The 26,066-nt window shown below is 42.3% G+C and overlaps 1 protein-coding gene across 4 annotated transcripts in view; it reads left to right on the plus strand.

Moving 5' to 3' along the window:
* ARHGAP26 (Rho GTPase activating protein 26) overlaps positions 1-26,066 on the plus strand; it is a 489,482-nt gene that overhangs the window by 367,383 nt on the left and 96,033 nt on the right. For all 4 annotated transcript variants that reach the window (XM_069592302.1, XM_069592300.1, XM_069592301.1 and 1 more), the window contains exon 18: positions 11,677-11,836. In XM_069592302.1, coding sequence (XP_069448403.1) covers positions 11,677-11,836 — 160 coding nt within the window. The remainder of the gene's footprint in view (positions 1-11,676; positions 11,837-26,066) is intronic.

Here is a 26,066-nt window from a genome sequence, read left to right on the forward strand (position 1 = left end):
GTTGTGAAATATATGTTGTTGAATTTTTTTTAAAGAATTGTATTCTTTAGCATCAGAAATGTAAACATATATAAAAATGTTGGTGTTCTGCTCATGTGATTCTTCATGGATGTTAGAGATCTAGGGTTTCATTTTTCATTGATCATAATAACTGATCTCCAGAACTTTTCCAGGGGGTATCAGCTCTTATGTATGAAGAGGCATGAATTTTTCAGGACACCTTGAAATAGTAATTTTCTCTGTTAATTGCCTATCCACATGTAGTTCATAAGTTCGTTGATAGCCCATGTAGGTTTATAAATTTCAGTCATTTTGGTACGTTGGCCCAGTGTACCAGTAATCCAGCTTTTCCAACCTAAGTCTCATTTGTTTCAGGTTCATGGCAAGGAATGTAATTTTATGTCGGTATCCTTTCTGAGGTGAAAGTACACTCCTTTTCAAAGCTATGCCATTCAGATGGGCTATTTCCTTTGTTTAAAAAATCTTCATGAAAAGAAATAGATTACCCAGTGCGTAAGTGTGTGTCCATGTTTATCTGTATGCATACTTGTTTCTCTCTCTCTCGCTTGCTCTCAATTTGTCAGTTTCTCTCTCGGTGACATTGCCTATACTCCCATCAGTGGGTTTGAAATCTTGATTGTACCTCATGAAAGGATTATGGTCAGTTTATAGATGCAGCAACAAACTAAAGTGAAAACCTTTGACTGTTCAGTCTTGGAGCCGTTGTTCTTATTGGAGCTAAGCCACATGGAAAAGGGCCAATCCCTTAACCTTTGATGTAGTTCCTTTTATCCCTGACTTTTCATCTGTAAAATAGATCTAGTCATACAGATCTGTTATTTTAATTAATTAAAGGTTGTTAAGATGGTTCAGTTAAATGGGCTTTATAAATGTTTACATGCCTTGTTTAATGTTGGTGCTCTTTGTGGGTGACTATTAGCTAGGTAGCAGGTAACTAGCACCTAGAAGGCTGTTATGTATTCTAGGTTTCCCGCTTATTGGCTAAACATTCTGATCGTTCATGGACTTGCCTGTAGAGAAGTTGGCAAAAGACTTAGCGTAATGACTAAGGGGAAAAATGTGGAATAGCTTCAGAGACCGGCCATGTTAACAGACAGATACAAAGTACAGTGCTGACACATTTCAGTTAGTCAAATAAATATGAGAAGTAGCATATTCTGGTGTTCGCCTGTCTCAAACTCATCCTCTCACGGGGCTTCATTATGCTAGTTTGTGCAGCTCTTATATCTCATGGACTAGAGGCATTTAAGTCTTAGTAGTTGAGACCTTTCTGAGTCTACAGAGAAGCATAACTGATTATGTTATCCCTCTGGTCATAATTTTCTCCTGGATTACATTTAAAAAAAAAAAAAAAAGAATTTTCTCCTGGAGTATCATCTCGTTGAGTGGGGGATGGGGGGGAAGCTACAGTGGGCTGCAAAGTCCTCCAAGGTTTCCTGCCCCCAAATCCATGATCTGACTTCTCCTGATACCTTCTTTGCTGGCTATGCGGCAGGGACACTGGCTTTCACCGGTGCTGCCAGCTGCCTGCATCTGCTCTCTGTTTCCTTGGAGCACTCTTCCCAGAGACCCAGATGACTTGCTTCCTTCCCTCCTTCAGGCTGCTAGCACATGCCTCCCTCCCAGTGGCTCCTTCCTTCACCACCATGCCTCAAACTGCAGACAGCCCCCCGGTGCTCTCTTTCCACTGTAGATTTTATTTGGTTATTGTCTGTTTGACCACAAAAGAATATACGCATTTAAAGCAGGGAATTTATGGGTTGGATCATCAGTCTTCTTCATGGCCTTATCCCTAGCACTTAAAGCAGTCCCTTGTGCATGATAGGCAGTGGAAGGTCCTAAGGCAGTTTCTCCAGGGCCTGCCTTTTGGGACAGTGCTCACCTAACGGTGGTAGGTGAACCACTGAAGGAAACATCACCATCAGCAGAGACTGATCTGTTCACAGTGCTTGGTGGCATCAGGTTGGCACACACAGGAGCATCTAATATGCCTCCTCTGTGCTCCGGCATCTCTCTCCAGACTGGAGAACATAAGCCTCAAAATATGTCAGTCAGTGATAATGTGAAAGGACTTTAAAAACTGTAAAATGCTTTGAAAATGATAACAACACTGAACTTGAGAATGGATTATTATATAATTTGAAATAGTTAATTTTCCAGGAAGCAGGGTTCCCTGGGCCAGCTTCTCTGCAGGTCTTTCTGTATGACAGTGCTATGCTTCTTCATCTGGGCCTGTGGACTGGGTCCAAGAATACAGCTGCAGGCCAGAGGCTCATCTAGCCAGGGCCAGAGAGGGGAAGCCCACCCATTAACCCCTAGACTGAAGGGATATGCCTTCCATCTGCACAGAACTATTTGGATACCAAGTAGCTGAGACCATGCAGGGCAAGTAGAATGCAGGTTAGCCTATTGTTAGTCTCTAAATGACAGTGACTAATTAGGAAAAGTAGACAGCTTAGCAGAAAAAGTATAATTCTTGTTGTTAATGAAACTTGGCCTATTCTGGAGGGGGCCAGTAATTCCCATGACCCAGATTAGTTTTCTCCCAGAAGAGAAGCCTAGGGATTTTATACTGTTGATGGGCAGAGATGAACCTAATATTCTTGTTTGCTTTCAAAACATCCTTTTAAAAATAATCTGGTTCTCCTTTTACCCATGTTCTCTTTAAGGCTAGGCTATGTAGAAAAGAAGAGAGGCAAGTGAGATAAAAATGACAGACCATATACTGTATATATTCTATCTCATACACACATACACACCCGCATTGCACTGTACCAGAGAGCATTTAGTAGCAGTAGCTCTGGACTGCAGACTGCCTGGCATCAAATTCCCACCGTATGACTTATTCAGTATGTGGTGGTATTGTTCAGTTGCTGAGTCGTGTCCTACTCTTTGTGACCCCATGGACTATAACCCATCAGGCTTCTCTGTCCGTGGGGTTTCCCAGGCAAGAATACTGGAGTGGGTTGCCATTTCCTTCTCCAGGGGATGTTCCTGACCTAGGGATCACATCTATGTCTCCTGCACTGGAAGGTGGGTGCTTTACCACTGAGCCACCAGTATGTGGTAGCCCCCAGTATGTGACCTTAGACAAATTTCTGGATTTTCTGAGCCTTAGCTTCTTTATGTGGGGGCAGTAATGGAACTTACCTCATAGGGTTATTGTCAAGATAAAATGAGTTAATCAGTGGAGTGCTTAATACTTGTCTCACAGTAAGTGCTTGGTCAGTGTCAGTAGCTGTTATTGTTGATGATAATCTTTTTTTTTTTTCATTTAAATCTTTAATTCTTACATGTGTTCCCAAACATGAACCCTCCTCCCACCTCCCTCCCCATAACATCTCTGTGGGTCAAAATCTAAGGCAGGAAGGAAATAATGAAATTGCAGAAAGGGATAAGAAAAGGCAAAGTGAGATTTTTTTTTCCCCCACAGGAGACACTGTCCTAGAAGGTTTAAGTGTATTGAAAAGAGCCTGATACAACATTGTGAACTCATGCTGTATTTTATAGTGCATATTAGAGCAGTCATGTAATAATGGTAATAATACCCTACAAGTATTTACGGCCTTCGTACCTTCCAGATTAGCACTGTGGCCAAGGAGAGCCACTGGTTTGTTACATGCTGTCAGTGTCGCAGTAAGCTGCTCTGGCCACTCCCCTGACTGCTGTCCCCCCTTGGCAAAGGTAGCAAGACATTAGTAGATTACATGACAGCTTAAACCAGGCATTTAGGGAGTTGGTGATGGACAGGGAGGCCTGGCGTGCTGTGGTACATGAGGTCGCAAAGAGTCAGACATGGCTGAGCAACTGAATTGAATTTAATTGAATTAGTGCAGCTGAGCCTTGATAACCTCAAAGGAAGGTGACCTCCTAAAGCATGCATGTGTTCCTTTTTCCCCCAATGCCTAATACAGGCAAACTCTGTGCTAAGCCCTGGCGATGGAGCAATAAGGGAGGATAATGCCATCCCAGTTTTCTTGGAACTTCTAGTAAGTGGAGGAGACAGACAATGATAATTCCATGAATAATGACATAATTCACTAAGTGCTAGGAAGGAGAATTGCAGAATTAAGAGTTGTAATGAGGCATCTGACCTGGCTTGGGGTATCCAGGAGAGACTCTTTGGGAAAAGAGAGTGATGAGTCAGAAGAGAGCCAGATCAAGAGGAACTGCAGAGTTTCCCTGATCGGGGGATAGACATTAGAAAGGAAGGCACCCAGGCCTAACTAGAGTTGCAGCCCAGGGATCCATGAGCTAAGGGAGAGATGATGAAGGAAGGTCTAGATCAGGCAGGATCTTGAAGGCCAAGGGTTTTCAACTTGAAATTTAAAACAGAAACCTTTGGTGGATTTTAAATAGGTAGTGGAATTGGATTGGAGGAGACCAGAGTAGAAATAGAGTTGGTTGCACATAGGCTATATGCCAAAAGGTATAGTGACTTTTTAAAATTCACCCGAATCCCTTTTCCTTTTCTCTAAAGAATTTTCAGCACCAAATGGGCCTCTGTAATTGGGCATTAAAGTTGACATACATTAAAAGTGTAAGTGAAAGTCAATCAGTTGTGTCCAATTCTTTGCAACCCCATAGACTATACAGTCCATGGAATTCTCTAGGCCAGAATACTGGAGTGGGTAGCCTTTCCCTTCTCCAGTGGATCTTCCTGACCGAGGAATCAAACCAGGGTCTCCTGCATTGCAGGCAGATTCTTTACCAACTGAGCTATCAGGGAAGCCCTGATGTGTATCATATTGGTCAATATTTACCATCTTAGCAGTGATGCTTACCCATCTGAAATATAGATTATACATTTCACTGAAAGTAGAGAAGACATTGTTGCTATTCACAGAACTTTTGGATGAAAGCAGAGCAGCCTGCAAGGATGCATGTACGGCCATAATTGTCTTGGGGGGTGGGGAGGGGCTGCTTTGGAAACCATCCATTTAGCCATTCCTCCTTTTTTCCTTTTAATTCATTATTCTCTCTCAAAGTGTTCACTCTTTCGATCTGACTCTGCCAGCCAGCTACAAATGGAATGCTCTCAGGTATGAGGGGCATTTTGCCACGTTCATGGTTTTGTGAGGCAAGAAGCCATTTTCACTGTAAGAAGAGAGTAGAAATGGTGTTCAGTCTGATACCACTGTCATAGGCTCTTCTCCTTTTTCTTCCTCTCTCTTGCTTTTTTCCCGCTTCTTCCAGTTTAGTAATTTGGGTGGTAAATCAAGGGAGAAGCTTTTATTTTTTTTCTCTGTTGTAACCATTGCTTTTTCTCCCACATGCTGCAGCCTCAATATATTCATTTGTGGTTGGATTTTCTGAGTGGGAAAAAGAAGAGTGTCTTTTAGCCTAGCTGAACTGACCCTTACTTGTGTGGGCGCAGCAGAGTGCTGAAGTGAAGATTATGGGCTCTGCAGCCACCTTGAGTTCCTTTCCTGGTTCTGTCCTTCATTAAAGTGTGACCTCAAGCAAATTACTTAACTTTTCAGTGCTTCAGTTTCCTCATCTGTAAAATGACAGTAATAGTGTTACCTACTTGTCTCAAGGCTTTCTCTTGAAGATTGCACTGTAAAAGTGTCCATCATAAACCCTTAGTGTTTCAAAGTTTCAAATCTGGCTTCTCACTGGATAGCCATTCCCAGAGAGATGTTAAATATGGTTGGTGAACATGACCCCAGTCAGTGCATGGAAAAGTTTATTTTAAACTCTCATTCTGGTGCCAGCCATCGGTACAGCCCAGCAAAGCTGTATTTATGGCTCTGATGGGTTTCCTTGGCAGAGGCCTCCTGAGCACCATCCAGACTGTTCCCGTCTCACTAAGTTCAGGTGGTATCCAGGCATCATACACACACAGTCTGAATTAGTAGAAAACGCATGGCCAGTGGTGGTGGGGATTCCCCTCACCATTTCCCCACTCCGTACTAAAGATGAATTTTAAGCTGGTGGAAGGAACCACAGTGACAACCCTCGAAACTTAACTTGCCTTGGGTGACCACAAAAAATGTATAGTTCTAGCAACTTCATTTCTGGCTACTCCTTGGCCCCAGGGCATGGAGCTTCTCTAACCCTGAGAGGATGGTAGAGAAATAAGTGATATTTACTGCAGCTTGAGTGCCCACTCACACAGTGACTTTCCTAATTGGTAACCTGAGGCCTTCCCAGTCCCTGCCTGTGTGCTGCAGGGGACTCACTTCAAGATCCAGATCCAGCTCACAGTCCTGAGATGCTCATGAGAAGGGAAGCAGTCAGTGTAGAAATGTTCCATGGATTGGTTGGGAACATAATCACTTAGAGGAGAGAGTTCTGTGTGGCCTCCTGTCAGACGGGTGTCTAGAGCTGGCCTTGCAGACAGGTGAGCTTTGGATGGTTAGGGGAGGACTTGCCAGGCAGGCCTAACCCTTGGAAGGCCTGAGTGTGGTGAGTTTTGCTATAGTTTCCAATGAGGCTCTGAACCTGTCATGCCCAGAGTTGCTTATAGGGAAATAATAGAAATTAAGTAACAATATATTTTGAATTTATTTGTAGATTTGAAGTATATCATAATTTTTTTTAAAGTAGCAATGAAAAGAACACAGAATAACCAGAAGAAAAAATTAGCCCTTGAAATACAGGTGGAAGACACAGGTTCCTTGCCCCAGGTAGAAGCAGGCCACTAGAGATTCCTGAATGTGACACCGGGTGACACCACCAACTTACAGTGTGACTTTAAATTGGCACTTTCTGCTGCTTCCACATTGTTATCACCACTGTCTTGACTGCCCCTGTGGACAATACCAGCTGTCACTTATTAAGCCATTGTTTCAATCCAAGAGGTCAATTCACCGAGTTTTACTTTATCGGCCTTAAAGAGTCGAGCGTGACTTAGTGACTGAACAGTGACAAACTTTATGAAGCAGATGTTGTTGCTCATGTTTTACAGGTGAAGAAAGGGGTTTAGAGAAGCCAGGCGACCTGCCTACTCTCATCCTGCTGGGACTCTCTGTCTGACTCCACCCCCTGTACTTTACTGTCTCCCTTAGCCTTTATTTCTCTGTATTTACAAATTGGACATGATATTTGTACTCTTTACCTGTAGAAGGAAGCTTTTCAAACTGTAAGTCATGACACATTAGTGAGTTGTGAAATTGATTTAGTAGATAGGAAAATGAGTAGAATCAAAACTAACAGAAGTTATCACACTATTTCTGAGACTTGTGTTTCTGATATGCATGTGTGTATGTGTGTGTACCTCTCTCTGTGTGTATATATATGTATGTATGTGCTAGTGAAATGTTACATGGGGAAATCTATTTCCTACCATGGGTCCTTGTCAGAAGGTTTGAGAGCTACTGTTCTAGACATATTATATGAAGTTCAAGCAAACATAAAAACGTGTTGCAGAGCTCTTTGTAAACTCTAAAACACCTTACAAGTCTAAGTTATCATTTCTTAACACTGGAAGCTGAAGCAAACAAACAAAGCAAGGCAGATGGTGTTGCTGTGCTGGAACCTCCACCCATCCGGTCCATCGCAGATAGTGCTGCTCTGCCAACGTATTGTGTCCTATGGAGCCAGGTTGCAGCTTGCATACTCCATGACACAGCACTGCAGGCCTCCAGATGAAACCTGTTTGCAAACCTAGCAACAGGCTTAGGTATTGTTGGTACATCAGGACCAGTCTGTATTTATAAAGTACTACTCAGCACTTCCAGAGCTCCGACTCTCATTTAAACGCTAGAAAAACAGATGTGATCCTTAAGACAGCATGGGCGTCTCTGCATTTCTGGCCCCAAAATAGTTGGCTCCTATTTCTCTCCTCCTCATGCTCCCCCATCACCATCTTCATCTGGAAGTAATCTTCTGCCTCTCAAAAGATGTCAGACCAATCCAGAGCCCTCATCCATTTTCCCTGGCAGCAAATGTAGCAAGAGGCCCCTTTGCCATTGCCATGTTCCTTGGAACGTGCTCTTTCCTCATTAACCCTAATTCCTGAGGGAACTACAGGGAACATGGGGTGTTGACCCCCACCAATTGCCCTGAAGTCACGTCCCTCAGGAGATAGATGCCCTGTTTCTCAGCCATCGTGGCAAACTCTTATGCGTCACAAAAGGAAGCAGGCCTTTCCCAGGTTAAAATCACATGTGGAGCTGTTTCTCTTCTGCCTGCAAAGGAAGTCTGTAGAACTGGCAGTAATGTAAGAAGGCTCACAGAGGAGTCCCTGTGGACCTAGGCAAGGCCTATCAAAGACTCCCGTGGTGGAGTGTGCAGTCATGCCCAAGAGACTTTTGTGTGTGGATTTTAAGTCAAGACTCAATGTGACATTCTGGGCTGTGAGGAAGAGCTCAAGCACCTCAGTTACCAGCCCAGAAAGCAAGTTCTCCATATTTTATTACCTCGCTAATGAATGAGCCCCGTGGCCTCAACTAGACCAGGCTCCCCAGCACTCTGCCAGCCTGCCTCCCACACACAGGTAAATGCATCAAGCTGTAATGGATGGCTGGTGCCAGCAAGAGGCTGAGGTCTGTGCCTTTCTTTCTGGAATGCAAAGTGATCTCCAGCCATTAATAATTCATTCTTGAGTAATGAACATAGCTATACCAAGTTGTGAGCAGTAATAATCAAATGATAGATCAATTTGTTGCTTCAGTGTACCAGAAGATAATGGTAGTTAGTCGTAAAAGGTGCAGCCTGTTTCCCCAAAAGTTTATGAGTTACATCAGTGTGTTGTAAGTTCTAAAATAAAATGGATCATTAAAAAAGAAATGAATTATGTTAGGTAGCCTCAAGCTTATTTATATTCACAAATGCTTATTCACAGTTACCATACTTTTTTTCCAAATGCCTTTGGGTCACTGGGGTCTACAAATCAGAGTAACTATTGCTCATTAATTAAATCTAAGCAGTGGAACACAGTTCTAGACTTTGAAAAGTTGAGATACATTCCCCCAAAATCATCAGTAATAGTTTGAGGTTTTCCAAGTAAGTAGCTAGGTTGTGAATAATTGTTTAATGTCTACTCAGAAACTCCCATCATCTTTTAACACCACAGAGAACATTTGTTGTGTTTCTCCTGAGCCAGGCACTGCTCTCAGCACTGGTGTTACCAACTAAAATAAAAACAGTCTCTATCCTAAGGCAACAGTTGAAACACTAATAACTTGTAATAAATCCAGGGCCAACACGCCTGCCTTCATCAAGTGGTGGAGGATTGGGAAGAGACTAGTCAGAGACTTTGGAAAGAAAGGGCACCATTGGAACTGTGCCTTGCAGATCAGCAGTCTGCCAAGCAAAGAAAGGAAGGGTAAGAGGACATTCCAGGGCGAGGACTGACAAAGGCAGATAGATATGAAAGTAGACAGAAGATGGGTAGTGAATGATTAATAGAATCATCATCACTGCATTTCCCACCTTATATCCATTTAATCTTCATAGCAACCTCATGAAGTAGATTAGAAATGAAACCCACCCTGTTTTTAAAAGATGAGGAATCCAAAGCTTAAACATTAAGTCCCTTTTCCCAGGACCAGATCTGGGAGGAGGCAGAAGGCTTAGAAGTGAGTTGGAAAAAGCTGTGCTAGGTTATAGGAGTTTGACATGAGAAACAATGGAGCCCATCAACGGTTTATAGTCACCATTATCAGGACATTCCAACCGTGGAAGCATTCCTGAACATACACTGTGTCATGCACATACACTGTGTCACTGTGTTCTCTCCTAGCGACCAAGCGAGGCGTGAAGCCATTGTAGTTTCCAACAGAGGACTGACTTGAGTGGTGCTGAATTGGCAGACAGAAGCTGGTGGGGGCAGGCGGGACGCAGCTGAACCCAGAGAGTCTAGTCTGAGAGCCCTGTTAAGATGCAGTTGCTTTAGCCAGATGCCCTGTTGAGAAGTGTGATGGTGAAAGTGATCATTATCCAAACCCTATATTTTTATATTGGTCTACAATTTAAAAGTGCTTTCATATATAAATAGCTTGTTGATTCATATACACAAGGGACTTTTGTGACAAGAGGGTAAGTCTACTGACTTGGCTCATTTGGCAGGGGAAATATAAGAGCATGGAATTCACTTCCTGCACAAAGGAGCTGATGTTGAAAGTGGTGGTGTTACAAGCAACTTGTAAATATGCAGACATGGTGATTCTAACTGAGACTCAGAACCAAATCATTTCCCCTTCGCCAGGTAAAACCTTAACTATCTGCTTTAACACTTTCAGACTAGAAAACTGATACAGTTCTAGGTAGAATGGAAAACTAAGTAATATCCGGAAATTCAGCTAGATCTCAGGAAATGAAAATAGTCTTATGTAGACCAGAAATAGGACAAAGCATCAGTGGCAGATGCTACAGGTGTTGCTTAGCAATAAAAAAGCAAATTCCCTTCTTTATTGGGCTGTTCCACAGTCAGGCTTCACAGATGTAACCATTGCTTTCAGAGGAGGAGTTTTTTATGAAATTAGACTTTTAGCTCTAGAAAATGAAAGAAAAATACGTTTCTGGTGATAAAATCAGTTAATATAGTATTCAGTAAAGGCTCAGTTTTGAAACCAATACTTAAAGCAGTCAAATCTCTTTTTTCTCCTACAAAATAGAAGTATCCAAGAGAAACAGTGCAAACATTTATAGAATTGTATGAAAAAAAAAAAAAACCTCTGTATAAATAGCACTAAATGCTAGGGAGGTATGTCTGTGCAAACTGCTACCACTGCCCAATTTCTCTCTAGTTTCTAGTAATGAATAGTTTCCTTCTTCCAACAGGTGATTTAGGGAAGCCCCTAATATTTTCTTAACAATATTGAATGGCCTTAACTTCTAACTTAACTTGTTGTCAATAGATAACTTTGTATATTTTTATACGTGGGGCTAGCAAATGAACAATGAAGTTTTATGACTAGGTCATGGTGACCTGGGTGTGGATTTCAGATATATGTTTTGATTAGTTGATTATACAAAAATATGCATATGTGGTTAGAAGCTTACTCAGACCTGATATTCCTGGCCCTGCGTATTTCTTGGATTTTGAGTATAAGTGATAATATAAACAGCTATATATGTGGACGTGTTTTTATTTCTGTTCATGCCACGTGTCTGGCTTAATACAAGCCACGTGTCTGATGTGATGGGACTTAAATGCTTTGAGCCTAAAGTGCTGAATTTCCTGACAGATCTACTCATTTAAAAAAATTAGATCTATTTTGGGCTGTGTTTGCAAATGTATTAAAGCCGTCAGGAGTTTTTATATTTGCACTAGAGAAAATGCTAATGATCACAGTGGTTTAAGCAGCAGCCAAGGATAAAAGTTGTAACTAAGAGGGATTACCAGTTAACCTGGATTTGCAGAACAAGGATTCAAATGTGCAAAGGTTCATATTTTGGAAGGCAGGCCATTTTGTTTGGTTGGTTGGTTATTGGTTTCTTTTAGGCAAAATGGGAATTGTAAAGAGTGGCATATCATGAAATAGCAAAATAGCCTAACACTGGAGATTTCTGAAACTTTGGTAGATGAAACTATGAGTAAAAAAGTCTCTCTTTAGACTCCAGCAGCGAGGTCTGGCTTTGGGCTCCAGACTCCTAGGTCTGGCTCCTACCAGAGGAGGTGTCTGAAGATGAGATGGGTATAGGAAGTCAGTTGTCTGTCATTTTATTTCTCTCATTTGTGCCATTTCTTTTGCTTCCTCTCAGTGTTGCTAACAACCACAAGCAGAATTTGATGACAGTGGCAAACCTCGGCGTGGTGTTTGGACCCACCCTGCTGCGTCCTCAGGAAGAAACTGTAGCAGCCATAATGGATATCAAGTTTCAGAACATAGTCGTTGAGATCCTAATAGAAAATCATGAAAAGGTAATATATTGTTTGTCATTGCAAGTGGAGAATTTATGTGGGGAGAGCTGAGTTAGAACTGGCCTACAGGGTTGACTCAGGTTTGCGTTACTGGTGGCCCTTACGCTGTGGTGACACTGACGAAGTTGCTGATGGTGGTGGTGATAGTCATCTTGGGGTGGCAGCAGTGACTACGGTGGTTGTTGTGGTGGTGGTAGCAGTGGGCAACATAATGAGCATTTCTTTTGTAATAGGAACTGCGCTAAGCACTTTATATATGTTGTCCTTTTAACCTCACAACTATCTGATGAAGGAGGTACTACTTCATGGCTTTTAGCCATTTTTTTACTTTTTCTTTCCTATGAATTTTTGAGTTTTTAAATGTTAGGGATAGTAGACGATTTTCATGTGCATTGCAAATATTTTTCCTAATACAGTTTCCTTATAATTTTATAAATGCTGTATTGTTTTACACTGTGTATGTGGGTGGGTGCATGCTCAGTTTTTTTCCTTTAGGGCACTGAAGTTTCTAGTCTGTCTTAAGAGGGTTACCCTCACCCCTGCCTAATGATGTATGTCAGCACAGCTGCCCTTAAAAACTGGGCTTCGGGGACAGAAAGCAGCATGCAACCATCAGTCCCACCTCAGTTTCTGGTAGCAAATCCCTATGAATTTTCTCAGCATCTGCAAGGCCCCCTAGGGCACCATTTGACAGTCCAAGGTGCTGAGATATAATGAAAGCCTAAATAAAAACTTTACCTAGAATGGTGAATTAATTGTGCTAGATTACCTGCCAAATGAATCTAGCATCTGACCACTAACCACCTGCACTGACAACACAATACCATAAGCCATCATCAGCTCTTGTCTGGGTTTATACAGGAACCTCCTAATTTGTTTCCTTGCCTCCACCATTGGCCTGTCTGTTCTGGTGTCAGCCACCAGAATGAGATGTTTTTAGTGTTAGATCACATCATGTCAGTTGTCTGCTAAGAACTGTCCAGTGTCTTCACATTTCAGAGTGAAACTCAGAGCTCTTATAGGAGCCTGGAATGTCCTCCACGGCCTCTACTCTCCCCTCTGCTACTTGCCTCATGTCATCTCCTGCAGCCCTCTCCTCCAGCTCCTGCCTACAGCCACTTTGACCGCCTCACTGTTCCTTGCCCACGGCATACACTCACACCTCAAGGCCTCTGCGACTGCTGTTTGTGGTGCCTGGAACACTCTTCCTCCTTCAAGCCTGACTGAGGCCCACCCATATCTCTCTGTGTGAAAGTGTAGACAGCCCCAACTCCAGCACTCCCCCTGCCCCTGAGGGTGCTTTCTCTCTCTCCACAGCACTTAGCACTTTCTAGTATACTGTATATAATTTACTTGTAGATTACATCTGTTGCCTTTCTCACCTCTTCTAGAACATATGTATCATGAAAGCAGACAAATTTGGGCCATTTTGTTCCCATAGTTCTTCAGTATGTGCTTAGTACATGCATGTTGGGTGAATGGATGGTAGCTGGCCTCCAGACCGGCTCCCGGTGACCCTTGTTTCCTGGTATTCAGCCCCTTGTGTGTTCTCGTCCAACTGTGAATAAGGGATCAATACTGATCCCAGTGTGATCAGTAGGAATTGATAATGAGAAACTGTGACGGTAATGGACTTGACTTTGGAGACCAGTCCTGAGACCTGGTAGCATTTGCCATGGTCTGGATTTTCTCACTCTGGGGGAAGCAAGCCACATGTTGTGAGGATGATCACACAGGCCAGTGGAGAGAAAGTGAGGCTGCCTGCCAACAGCCAGACCAGCATGCCAGCCATGTGAGTCTGTTATTTTGAAAGTGACTCCTCCAGCCCTGGTCATGCTTTCATATGATGTGGCCCCAACCAACACCTTTAGTACAGCCTCATAAGAGACCACTGAGCTAAGCCTCTCCTGAATTCCTGACCCACTGAAAGTTGGAGAGATATTAAATATTTTAAGCCACTAAGTTGGGGGGAGGGGTAAGTTATTACGCAGCATTAGTAACTACTAAAGAACCTCTGAATATAGACTTTCATGGAGTAATTGAGGTATCCTGGAAAATTGTGTAGACAACATTGCTTTTTTCTTACATGGTTAATAAAAAGATCTGAGGTCAGATAATTTACTTGAAGAAATTATCTTCTCTCTGTCTCAACCTTTGGACTTTGTCTGTCACTTCCTTCATATATAGTAAGTCAGGTATAGATGATTATGTTCTGTAGGATTAAAATGAACTTGTAAAAAGGAAATATAATTGAATAACATGTTTCTAAACAAGTTAATAGCATGATTTCTAAAAGCAAACCACTTGGATGTAAATTTATTACCTCTTGTCAGCTGTGTGACCATGAACAGATTACTCAACCTCTCTATGCTCATAAAAATACTTTCAGTACAGTGTGACTGCTGTGACAAATAACCCCCAAATCAGTGACTCAGGACAATAGTAATCTCTGTCTTCCTCACATACCGGTTCACTGTGGGTATTCTGTTGGCTGGATCCTACACAGTGATTCAGCAATCCAGGTTCCTTCTCTCCTGTAGTTCTGCCTTCTGCTCTGCAGATCTCTGCAATCAGCCGTTTGGTGAGGGAACCGAGAGGGCATGGTAGATTGTGTAAGATTATGTGGGCCAAACCCAGAGGATGCTTTCCTTATTCTCTTCCGCTTTCCATTGGCCAGAACTCAGTGATGTGGCCACTGCTCACTGCAAGGAAGACTGGGAAAGCCCCTAACCATGCAGAGGAAAGGGAAAGACGTTTGATGACCAATCAGCCAGTGGGCCACATCCCTTTAGTTGGTTTGTTATAGGGGTGAGATAAGGTGATTTATTAAAGGTCTTAGCCACGAATCTAACAAGAAGTGTCACTAACTGTAAACTATTCTTTTCAGCAGTCTGAACAGATTCTCTGAAGATAGAGCATAAACACATCTATGAGTATCACATGTGCCCCCTTGCTCAAAATAATACTTTTTAAACATAATATTTTCTCAAATAAATAATATTAACTATTGAGACAGAGCTCTAAGGAGTAAGTACTTTGATTATGTTTCATGTCTGAGCTTATAGCAGGCAGCATCTAGTAGGTTTTGAACTGTAGTAATTTTTGGTGTCTTTGGGCCTTCAAAGCCAGGAAACATTAAAAAGTAACATGATAGGAAAAAGATTGGATACTGCTAATAACATTATTGAGACTTGTGTCAACAAGCACCATCCCACTTGAGCACAAAATGCAGAAATAGAAATGAAATATGAAATTCAGGGCCAGGCCTGCAAGTATATGGGCAGGAACTGGTGCAAATACTCATCTGATATGTTGGATTATAAATTATGTTCCTCTCTACTGTGTATCTGGTGAGGCACATATTAAAAGAGCATTGCAGTGCTTTATTGTATGTTCTTTTTCATTAGTTTCTGCCAGAGAGTGGGATGAATCACAGTGAGATTTATGTTCCTGTGGGAGCCGGTGCAGGAGTGTCAGTGGAAACATTCTTGGGATGAAGGCTACCGTGGAGTGTGTGTCTCCAGTCCTAAGGGAGCTCCCGTGCCACCCTGATAGAGGTTTTTAACCTGGGGTCTGTGATGGGCCAAAGCTATATGCAAGACCTGTGTTTGTACATGATTCTGGGGAGAAAGTCTTTAACATTCATCAGGCTTGCCTTTCTGATAAGAACAACTCAGACTAAGGCAGCTTGATTCCTTTGCAAATGTTGCTTCAGGCCTGGTCTGGTATAAAGTCAGCAGATGCTGTGTTAGTCTCCTTTGGAAGCCTCTGATGTTCACCTCAAGGAACTCATGCTCTGAGAGCCCTTAGCTTTGGAGACAATGCTTTTGATGAATTTACTGCCAAAGGAATTCAATTTTATTCATCAACAGACTTTGTCCTCAGATAAATATTGTCATCTTTCTTTAAAATTCACAATATGGAGATGTTAGTTAACAGTATTTAATGAGCATTCCCTTGGTGGTGGTGGTGGTTTAGTTGCTAAGTCGTGTCAATCTCTTGCAACCCCACTGACTGTAGCCTGCCAGGCTCCTTTGTCTACGGGATTCTCTAGGCAAGACTACTGGAGTGGGTTGCCATTTCCTTCTCCAGGGGATCTTCCCAACCCAGGGATTGAACCCGGGTCTCCTGCATTGCAGGCAGATTCTCTACCAACTGAGCTATGAGGGAAGCCCTTAGGCTTGGCTATAATTTTCTAGAAGCATAAACACACACACAAATCTCTTGAGTGACCACTTTTCTAACTTTGTTGTCAGAAGTTGCACAAAATCCTGAAACACCAGATGAAGAAGTGCTGTCTAACAGCATCATTTCAATCTGTCCCCCAACAGGCATCTGATAGCATATGTCCTCTTGCTTGAAACAAGCCGTCATACAGATCTTAAGTGTATGTCCCCCCAGTTAGTGGCATAATACCCTCTCCCATGTTGTTATGGGCATTTTATATAGGATGTGTAGTTTGTGCCTTGGAACAAAATTGAGAGGGGCCCAGGAATAAATATTGGAAGACAGCACAGAGAAAGGGTATAGAAACCCAGGCACCTAACCTTGTTGGAGCCACTTGGTGGGGGGAACCATAAGATGTGTCTTTTGATTATCGCTTTGTAACAGATCATCTGCAGACCTAGTGACATAAAATAGCAATAATTTTTTTGCTCACAATTCTGTGTACCAGAACTTTGGGGAGGGCTCACCTGTGTTCTGTATAATATCTGCCCGAGTGGTTTTAGTGCAGCTGGTAGATCCAAGATGGCCTTATTCCACGTGTCTGGGACCTTGGTGCCACCTGTTGCTGGGACACTTTGGTCCTCCTCCACTTGTCCTCTTTCTTCACCTGCTCTATCACTGTTTAATAGTCTAGGCCAAACTTTCAAAAGGACAAGCACAGAAGCCGCAAGGCCTCAGAAGTTCTAGGCCTAGAACAGAATAGACAAAGTGTTGCTTTGACTGGATTCTCTTGGTCAAAGAAACAAGTCGAGCCACACTGAAGGGGCAGGAAAGGGAACCCCCACCCTGCCCCACCATGGGAAGAGCAGTGTGCCCACACAGATGTGGGGGCAGTTGTGGGCTGCTGTCTTTGCAGACCATCTCCCAGAATGCCTCACTCCCCGTCACTGGCAGGTTCGCATGTAGCTTCCTTTTCTTATTAGTGCTGCAACTCCTCAGCATGTCGTATGGAAAATGCTCTTCTGTTTCTCCTCAGTATTGCCGTTTTTACATGGCCAGGGAGCATCCAACATTTGGTAACAGTGGCACGTTCAGTCTTCACATACCCTTTGTGAGCCTCGGTATGGAGTACTGACTCATTAATGTCTAAAATGGAAAACAGCTTTGTCTTTAAAATTGACATTTAGAAGAGAGGGAGAATTTTCTCCTGACGAGAAAGCTGTTTCTTTTTCCTTATTAAACATATTTTTTCGTGCATAGGACCTTGCCTCTCTACTGTCCCCCACCCTTTCCACGTCCCACTCTCTCGTTGTTTACTGAGGATTAACACTAGACATTCAGACAAAGGGTTAAAAATTAAAATGAACTTCTGGACTCCTTTATGTTATCTCTGGCACATCTGCACAGCCTCAAGACAAGACCTATTTGTCTAGAAACATCTCCTGCTTAGCATCATCATCTCATCTCGAGAACTTAACCTGTTTCTTGTTCGTGGGAGCCTTCATGATGTGTTTCTCACAGACATGGTTTGGTCAGATTAAGTTCACTAACTACATACCTTGTGGTGATGCTCCAGAAACTTTGTTGTTCACCTCCTGCGCAACCCTGGGTAGGGGAGCAATGTTTGGAACAATTTGTACCAAATAGATATTCCGCAGTAAGTGAAAGCAGAGAGAAAAAAGCTAGAAGATACAGATTATGCATGAATGTTCATGGTACTTGCTCTTTTTCCATGCTGGTAATACATACTGATTTATTTGCTCAGTTAAAGGTAATGGGCCTTTTTAATGTACATAGTCTTGCAGTAATAAGAATAGTGATATTAATAGCTAACTTTTACTTACAGCTTATTGTTCACAAGACATTGTGGTAAGCAGCCATATATTTATCGTATCATTTACTTTCCATGGCAACATTATAAGGCCAATATTGTTAGCTCTCTTTTTTAAATTTTGAACCTGAAGTCCAGAGAGTTGAAGAAACAACTTGTTAGGAGAGGAACTAAGGTTGAACTTAGGACTCCTTTCACAACTCAAGCTACTAAAATCTATTCTTGTTAATCTCTAATGATGGCATTTATTGAACATCTGTTAACCAAAGATAAATGAGACAAGATCTTTTTTCCAATGGCTTTCTTGTTTTCTCAGGATATATAACTTACCATAATACGGTTTGCTAAGTGACATTCAATCAAATGACTAAATTATATGGTACCACTGAGGATAAATAATTTCATTCATCTTGTATGGGCCTCTGACAGATAGGTAGAGGTTTTCTAGGCAGAGCAACAGTGGAAACAGTGGGGACAGCCTTCCAGAAGAACATTAATCAATTAATCAACATTAATCAACTCGTATGTATTACAACAACATGGGTGTGAAAGAATCTTGGCTTGTATGTTAGCAAGTGGTCGGAGATGATGCCAGACAGTTGGATTGAGCCCCTCTGTCAGGGGTCTTGAAAGCTATGGGAAAAAGGTTGACATTTGCTCCAGAAAAATGGGAGCTCTCAGGGATTCCAAGTAGAGGGGTGAAAGTTAGATAAATAACAAAACCATAGAGTTGATCATACTGTTGTAAACTTGGGGCTATATATTTTAAAAGTCTTACTCAAGAGACTATAACCTTTAACCTATGCTACTGCTGCTAAGTCGCTTCAGTCGTGTCCGACTCTGTGCGACCCCATAGATGGCAGCCCACCAGGCTCCCCCATCCTGGGATTCTCCAGGCATGAATACTGGAGCGGGTTGCCATGTCCTTCTCCAATGCATGAAAGTGAAAAGGGAAGTCGCTCAGTCGTGTCCGACTCTTCGACCCCATGGACTGCAGCCTACCAGGCTCCTCTGTCCATGGGATTTTCCAGGCAAGAATACTGAAGTGGGATGCCATTGCCTTCTCTGATAACCTTTAACCTATAGCCTTTACTTATTATAGGCTAGGGTAGGATCCTAATGGCTTTTATTTGAGTTGTCTTGCCAGACTTCCCAAAGGGAAATACTAGCTCATGGCATCATTTCCCATCAACAACTCCATACCCTGTACTCAGCATGGTTTATATGAAAGCTAAAGAACAGACTTGAGAGTCTGGCTCTTTTTGTGGTCAGATTTCAGAGTTGAAAGTTCAGAGGGAAAAGACATTGGCTGTTTCCATGCTTGTTTGAGGTAATTATTTTAAGTCAAACAGCTCATACCTTGTCACCTTAAGACATCAATTAGGCCCATACTTGGGGTTATAGTGAAAGTTACCAGTATTTATATGCGTCTAGTTAAGATTTCAAAATACTGAATGCTGTCATTGTCCAAGATACCTGAAAGCCCAGAAATTCCGTAATTTCTTACAAAGTTTGTTCCATTTCTCTTTTTAAAGGTTACCTTGCCAGCTTTGAAAAATTTAAATGTCTAGAAAGAACAACCCTGTCAAGAAACAAACTGGCACCTTTTCAGAGTTTTGGTCAAACGTGAAATCTCAGGTTATGTGTATGTCTTCATCTTCCTGTTACTTTCTGACACATATTTAGTAAGATAGGACTGGTTTGTTCTTGGGCAGTCCATAGTGTTTCTTTTGGCCGTAACACTAAAAAAGGTTCCTGCACATGAAGCTGGACGTGGGTGTGCACAGGTGCCCAGGCACCTTGTGCTTTTATCAGTACTGCCCCTTTTAATGCCTATTGATGTTTTACAAAGTAAGTTACTGTGATTCTTTTTCCAGTTCATCAATTGGCTTTGGAACAGGTAGGAGAGTTGAGCTTTGAGTTGTTAATTTCCAGAAGTGCCCAAAGATCAGTGCCCCTTTTTCCTACCTGTTAACTTTTAATCTTATAGTCAAGGGAAAGAGTGAGCAAATATGGATGGCCTCACTTAACACCTAGTGTAAAAGCAGCAGGTCCTAAACAACCTTGCATTTCCATTAAAATGATAGTGTTTCTTTCAAGATTGTCTTGATTTGAGTTGATTTGGGCCACTGAATTGCCTTGATCTGCTTTTAACAAAATATTGGTTGCATTGACATCTATTGCATTCATTGTTGGGGTTTGTACACAAAATGTAGATCAATTAATAGAATACAGTTGATTTCAATAGATTGTCAGCTGACCAGTGTTGGGCAATTGTATTTCATTTCCTTGGTATTTCAAGCAGCTGTTGATATGCAGAATGGACGATGATGATGATGATGAAGAATACCTGGACACTTTATTCCATGGAGATAACCCCTGTCACTGTGGCCTGCTTGGGAAGCTAATCTTATGTCTCATGGCCATGGCTTTTTTCATTTGCTCATTGATTTGTTGTTGTTGTCATTACCTTTCCCTACATTGGTCCCTGAGGACCTTCTTTTTGCATGCGTGCTCAGTCCTGTCCAATTCTTTGCGACCCAATGGCCTGTCACCTGCCAGGTTCCTCTGTCCATGGGATTTCCCAAGCAAGAACACTGAAGTGGGTGCCATTTCCTACTCTAGGGAGTCTTCCTGACCCAGGGATCAAACCTGCATCTCCTGTGTCTTCTGCATTGGCAGGTGGATTCTTTACCATCGTGCCACCTTCTTTTTGGTTCTATCCAGTTAGGTCTAGAAATAAGCTGGAATTACTTATATACTGGGCCAGAATGGTTCTGTCACAGACCTTTTTTCTATTTGTTGTGTCTAATGCCATGTAAACGGTTCTTCTTTAGTTTCACAGGCTGTGGATCTGAACATGTGTATTCCCCCACCCCCACCCCACCAGTAAAGCCCCAGAAAAACCAAGCATATTTGAATTGTGAAGCTTCTTTAATGGTTCTCAAGTAACGATGGAGCTTTGTTATGTTACACTCTATTGCTCTCTGTCAGCAAAGATAATAGGAAATAGAATCATTTTGGAGATAAGGAAAATCACAGCCTCCCATGGGTTACCCAGGCCGGCGATATATATGGCCAGTTACTAAATGGAATTGGCTCCTTTTGAGGGACTTTTAATAAAACTCCACAAACTACTTTCCAAATTGTTGTTCTCTGGGCCAAAATGCTGATATCAACAGGGCATTGGACTTCCAACTGTCCTTAAAAAACCTCTCTGTGCCTGTAGCCTCTGAATTTGGCTTCTTAACTATTTTATTAAATGAGCCCTGCTAAGACTTGCCTGGCTTTCCAGAAGAAAGGCACTAGGTTTATGGCTTGCCGTACCCTGAGCAATCCTGCTCTGCAGCCTGTTGTTAGAAAGAGCGGGCAGTGTGTAAGCTGGTATGTGTAGGCCTAATCCTCCACCTCCAAAGCAGACACTCTTCAGATTAAATAAGCCCATAACTTGTTATTTTTTATTACTTGAAACCCTGATGCACCATGTCTCAGAAAAGTGCTTAGTCTCCTCTCTCTAGAAGCCTTCCTCTTTTGTCTTGTAATCCCAGGCCTCTGTCATTGATTTATTGTCTCAACTACTTTTCAGTTACAGACCAGGAACTCTTCATCATTACCTAATTTTCCTCCCATAAAGATCACAGCACATAATAAAGAGTAGACCACACACATTATGGGGAGGCTTCTAATCCTTGTAAATTGCAGAAGCATGTTACAGGTAGAATTAGAAAAGGTATAAAAATGTATATGTGATGTGGCTAAGAATAAATCCCACAAGTGTCAATGGTCTCCAGTGTCGAGATGGGCCCAAGGGAGGGGCGGGGGGGCAGCAGTGAAATTTGAATTTTGTAGACAACAAGGGGAAAAGAACAGCAAATTCTAACATTGCTGTAAGCATTTGAGATCGATGTTTTGCAAAGAACAGTAATTAAATTTGCACTTATAAATTAAATCCTCTGCAGATAATTCATTGTTGAGTTTCCAGTTATTTTCCTTCTTGTATTTTTTTACTGGATGCCGTCATGGCTTTTGGGCACTGAGTGTCAAACTGTGTTAGGTGCTTCTGTCCTCACCTCAGTCCCAGGAGTTTTTATAGATGCAGCAGCTGAAGGTCAGAGTTACATAACTTGTTCAAAGTCACAGAGCTAGTGAGTGACTAAAATCAGAGCCATCAGACTCCAGAACTATGATCTTTGCATTTTGTCTTTTGTCTCTCAAATTAATAACAGATATAAAGGCCATAGGTGATTAAGACCCAGACAGCCCAGCTAAGCTATCTTAAGTCCTAGTCCAACTGTACTCACCCATGTGACACTGAACAAGTCAGTTCGTCTCAATGAGCCTCACCTATAAGATGACAATGCTTAACTTAACATCTGCTTCTGTTGTGTCCAACTCTTTGTGACCCCATGGACTATAGCCCACCCGGCTCCTCTGTCCATGGGATTTTCCAGGCAAGAATACTGGAGTAGGTTGCCATGCCCTCCTTCAGGGGGTCTTTCCAACCCAGGGACTGAACCCACGTCTCCTGTGTCTCCTGCGTTGGCAGGTGGGTTCTTTACCGGTAGCGCCACCTGGGAAGCCCCAAGGATAATGGTAAATCCTGAAAGAAAGTGAAAATGCTAGTTGCTCAGTTTTGTCCAAGTCTCTGCCACCCCACAGACTATACCCCACCAGGCTCCTCTGTCCATGAAATTCTCCAGGCAAGAATACTGAAGTGGGTAGCCATTCCCTTCTACAGGGTATCTTCCCTACCCAGGAATTGAACCCTAGTCTCCTGCATTGCAGGCAGATTCTTTACTGTCTGAGCCACCAGGAAAGCCCAAGTCCTGAGATAATCCATGTGAATAACAGCATGATAAGCACTCAACAAACTTTGGATATTTTTATTATCCTTTACACTAACTCTGCCTCCTGCCCACTCTTTATCAGGTTCTGTGCTCAGCATTTAATATGCATTAACTTTTCAGTATCTCTGCAGGATAGGTGTTAGATTCCCATTTATGGAAGGGAAACAACTCAGAGGGGTTAAGGCTTTTGCCCAAGATGAACCCAAGGCTGTATAACTCCAATGCCTGTTTACTTTCTCCTCATAAAATGATGGTAAATTCCTTTCCTATATATTTATTTTTTGGATGATGTTTAGGTTTTTTTTTTAATTAATTTTTATTGGAGTCTAGTTGATTTACATTGTTGTGTTTCTGCTCTGTTACGCATATATCCACCCTTTTTAAGATTCTTTTCCCATATAGCTCATTATGGAGTATTGAGTAACATTGCCTGTGCTATACAGTAGGTTCTTATTGGTTACCTATTTGCCATATCAGTTCAGTTCAGTTCAGTCGCACGGTCATGTCCGACTCTTTGCGACCCCCTTAGAGCCTTCCTGATAACTTTTATTTCTAAGGCATTCCTAAGTCAGAATTTGTTTGTAAATTTGAACAGAATTAATGGGACACTTCGGGTATGGAATAAACCTTGCCCCTCCGCCCCACTTTTGTGTTAATTTGGAAAGTCTCTGTGAGACAAGTAGATTGCTCAGCTATCTGGTAGAGCCCCATAAATCCATTGCTCAGAGATTACGAGAGCTCATACTTCCATTGTTCGGCAGAGAAATTGGTACACTGATTCTACTCATCAGAATGAAGGAAACTCCACAGGGTTCTCTTAAAGTCATCCCTTCCAAACAAATTAGGATTGGAATAACAGCACAATTGTGAATCATTCAAATTCTCTTTCGAATTCCAGCTCACTTTTAGCACACAGGCATCTCTTGGCCTGGCTGAGAAGTTGGCTCAATAGTGAGCAGCTTTAAGCAACCTGTATGTATTCAAGTTTCAGAGTTAAAGGAACAACAGTAGTTTGGGGAATGATTGCCCAGACTCCTTAGTGAAAGTTTGTATCTTCTGTTCTGAATTGCTCAGATTTGCAGAAGTGCCCTCGTGCCTCAGAAAAAAACATGTGTAATAATAATGATGATAGTCCTGTGTCTGGCGCTCCACATTTCATAGCAGGCCCACTTGCACGTGTGTCCATTTGATCCTGAAAATAGCCCTGTCCAAGTTCTTCAAAAGCCTGGGCCTGGCTTGCACTGAGGCCCAGAGAGCTAGACTTCAGGACTATAGCTCTGGCCCATGGAGAAAATCTCCATCTAGAACTGATTCTAGTACACTCCAACAGCTTTCCTTTTAGAGAGAACAGCCAATAAGCAGAATGTAATTCCCATGTCTCCTCCTATTTATCAGTGTATAATCACAGTTTTGGAGGCAGTTTTCCACTCCCCTGTTTAAATCCATAGTTCTTCCTTACGACTCACTCTTCTTTGTTCCTCTAGCATTTAGGAAAGAGGAAATGCCCGCTTTTCTGGTGACAGTTGAAATGGAAATGCTGCATATGCATTATCATTTTCCTTATTGTGGTTGTGCGAGGATCTCATTCTCAGTAGCTCATTAGGAAAAGAAAGACAAAATTTGGAAGCCACACAGAGGAGGTGGGGGCCTATCACTTAGTTTGAATTCATTTTCAGATATTTTTTGCTTGGAATTGAGGAACATGCTGTACTTAAGGCCAGAGGCAGAAGGGTGTTAAGAGACATCATTATTTGTTGAAATCTGTATTTGTGGGTTTGGGCCCCAGCTTTGGTAGTGTAGGTTGGCTGGAGAAGATGAGCTGAATGCTGAGAACTGCTGTGGAGGTGGGGAGGGGAGTTGTTGGAAACTGCAGGTCTAGGGTTGCATCCAAGCCCCTCTCCTGCTGGGCCATGTGGTTCAGGAAATCTCTCCTTGTGGAATGGTCATCCTGCTTGGCTACACTGAGTTGACCTAGCACAGTGACTGGCAGGTGCAAACACTCATATATAAGAGCAAGTGCCAATGTTATTGGTGCACAGAGTGTCACCTAGGAGCAGCCCTGGCTGGATTGTTGAGCACAGAACGAAGTGGAAGATAGCTTCTTAGGTCTGTGCTTAGGTCTTAGCCCTGTGGTCCTTGAGTTCAGCAACAACCATAGTTTCTCTTTTCTTTCCTCGAAGATCCTCAGAAGGAGCCTGGTGACATGTGTGGCACTGGTACTTATTTTGGGGGTTCAAGCTCCTCTGGAAGCTAGGGGGTTTTGTTGTTTTGCTTTAAGTTCCCTTCTCTCCTTACATCCTCACCCCAGATGAACTCAGCTATGTAGTGATTCATTTTATTTTGTGGAAAATTCAGTCCCTTGGGGAAAATATGATAATGCTGTTTTCAGACAGCTGTGTTTGGAAGGGAGACTGACTGAACCAGCTGGCTGGCATCATTGGAACCCAAAGACCTGCCAACTCATGGAGAGCAGCTGTTTTGGCTGAAATTCTTATCATTCTTATGACTTTGCTTCCTATATCTCAGCTTCTGCTTTTTAATGCACACACAAAGGAGAGAAAACCGTGGGAAAGATTCTCATGTGTCTAGAACCACCCATAGGTGAGGGGCATGGGGGTGCCACCACTTTCCTCTCATCACTTGTGATTATTGGGAAACAGAAGATCCAGAAGACTCCAGAGTATGAGATGATAATGAATGGGTCAATAAATGTTGATGTCTTAATACAGTGGGTATATTATGCAGCCAAGAAGGATAAGGTTTGAAGATTTTTTTAATGAAGGGGGAAATGTTACAATACAATGTTAGAAGAAACATATAGGATACAAAACTATAAAAAGAATAGGATTCCAATTATGGAGAAGTGTATTTTAACATTAAGTGAGATAACTCATACAAAGCACTTGAGGCGGTGCCTGACATGGTCGATACTCAGTAAATCACAGCTGCTAGATGCAGACTCTCTAAACCACCGGAAGCATGTTGGCCTCAAGCACTGCTGTACCCAGAGTGCTGGTAGAAAGGAGATGCTCAAAAGATCTTTCCAGGCTGAATGAATTAGTGTTGTTGTTGTTATATGCACTTAAAAAGAAATCTAGAAAACTAGGGACACAGGTTTTCTATGTTATCATCTGTAATTATATTTGTAATTGTGGCAGTTTAACCTCTCTGCCTCAGTCCTTCATTATAAATGATGAGAACAGTACCTGAAGCTCAGGGTCACTCAGAACTGAGTGAGCTACATGGAAAACACATGCAGTGACTGGTCCTTAGGGAGCCAGCATTGTAGGGTGGTGACTGTAATCATGGTGAGTACCATGTAAGTGGTAGCTATTATAATAATTCTGTCATACTTGGATCTGTAGGAAAAAAGACAAGCATTGTC

This window comes from Ovis canadensis, chromosome 5, assembly GCF_042477335.2.
Source record: "Ovis canadensis isolate MfBH-ARS-UI-01 breed Bighorn chromosome 5, ARS-UI_OviCan_v2, whole genome shotgun sequence".
In the NCBI taxonomy this organism is placed as follows: Eukaryota; Metazoa; Chordata; class Mammalia; order Artiodactyla; family Bovidae; genus Ovis; species Ovis canadensis.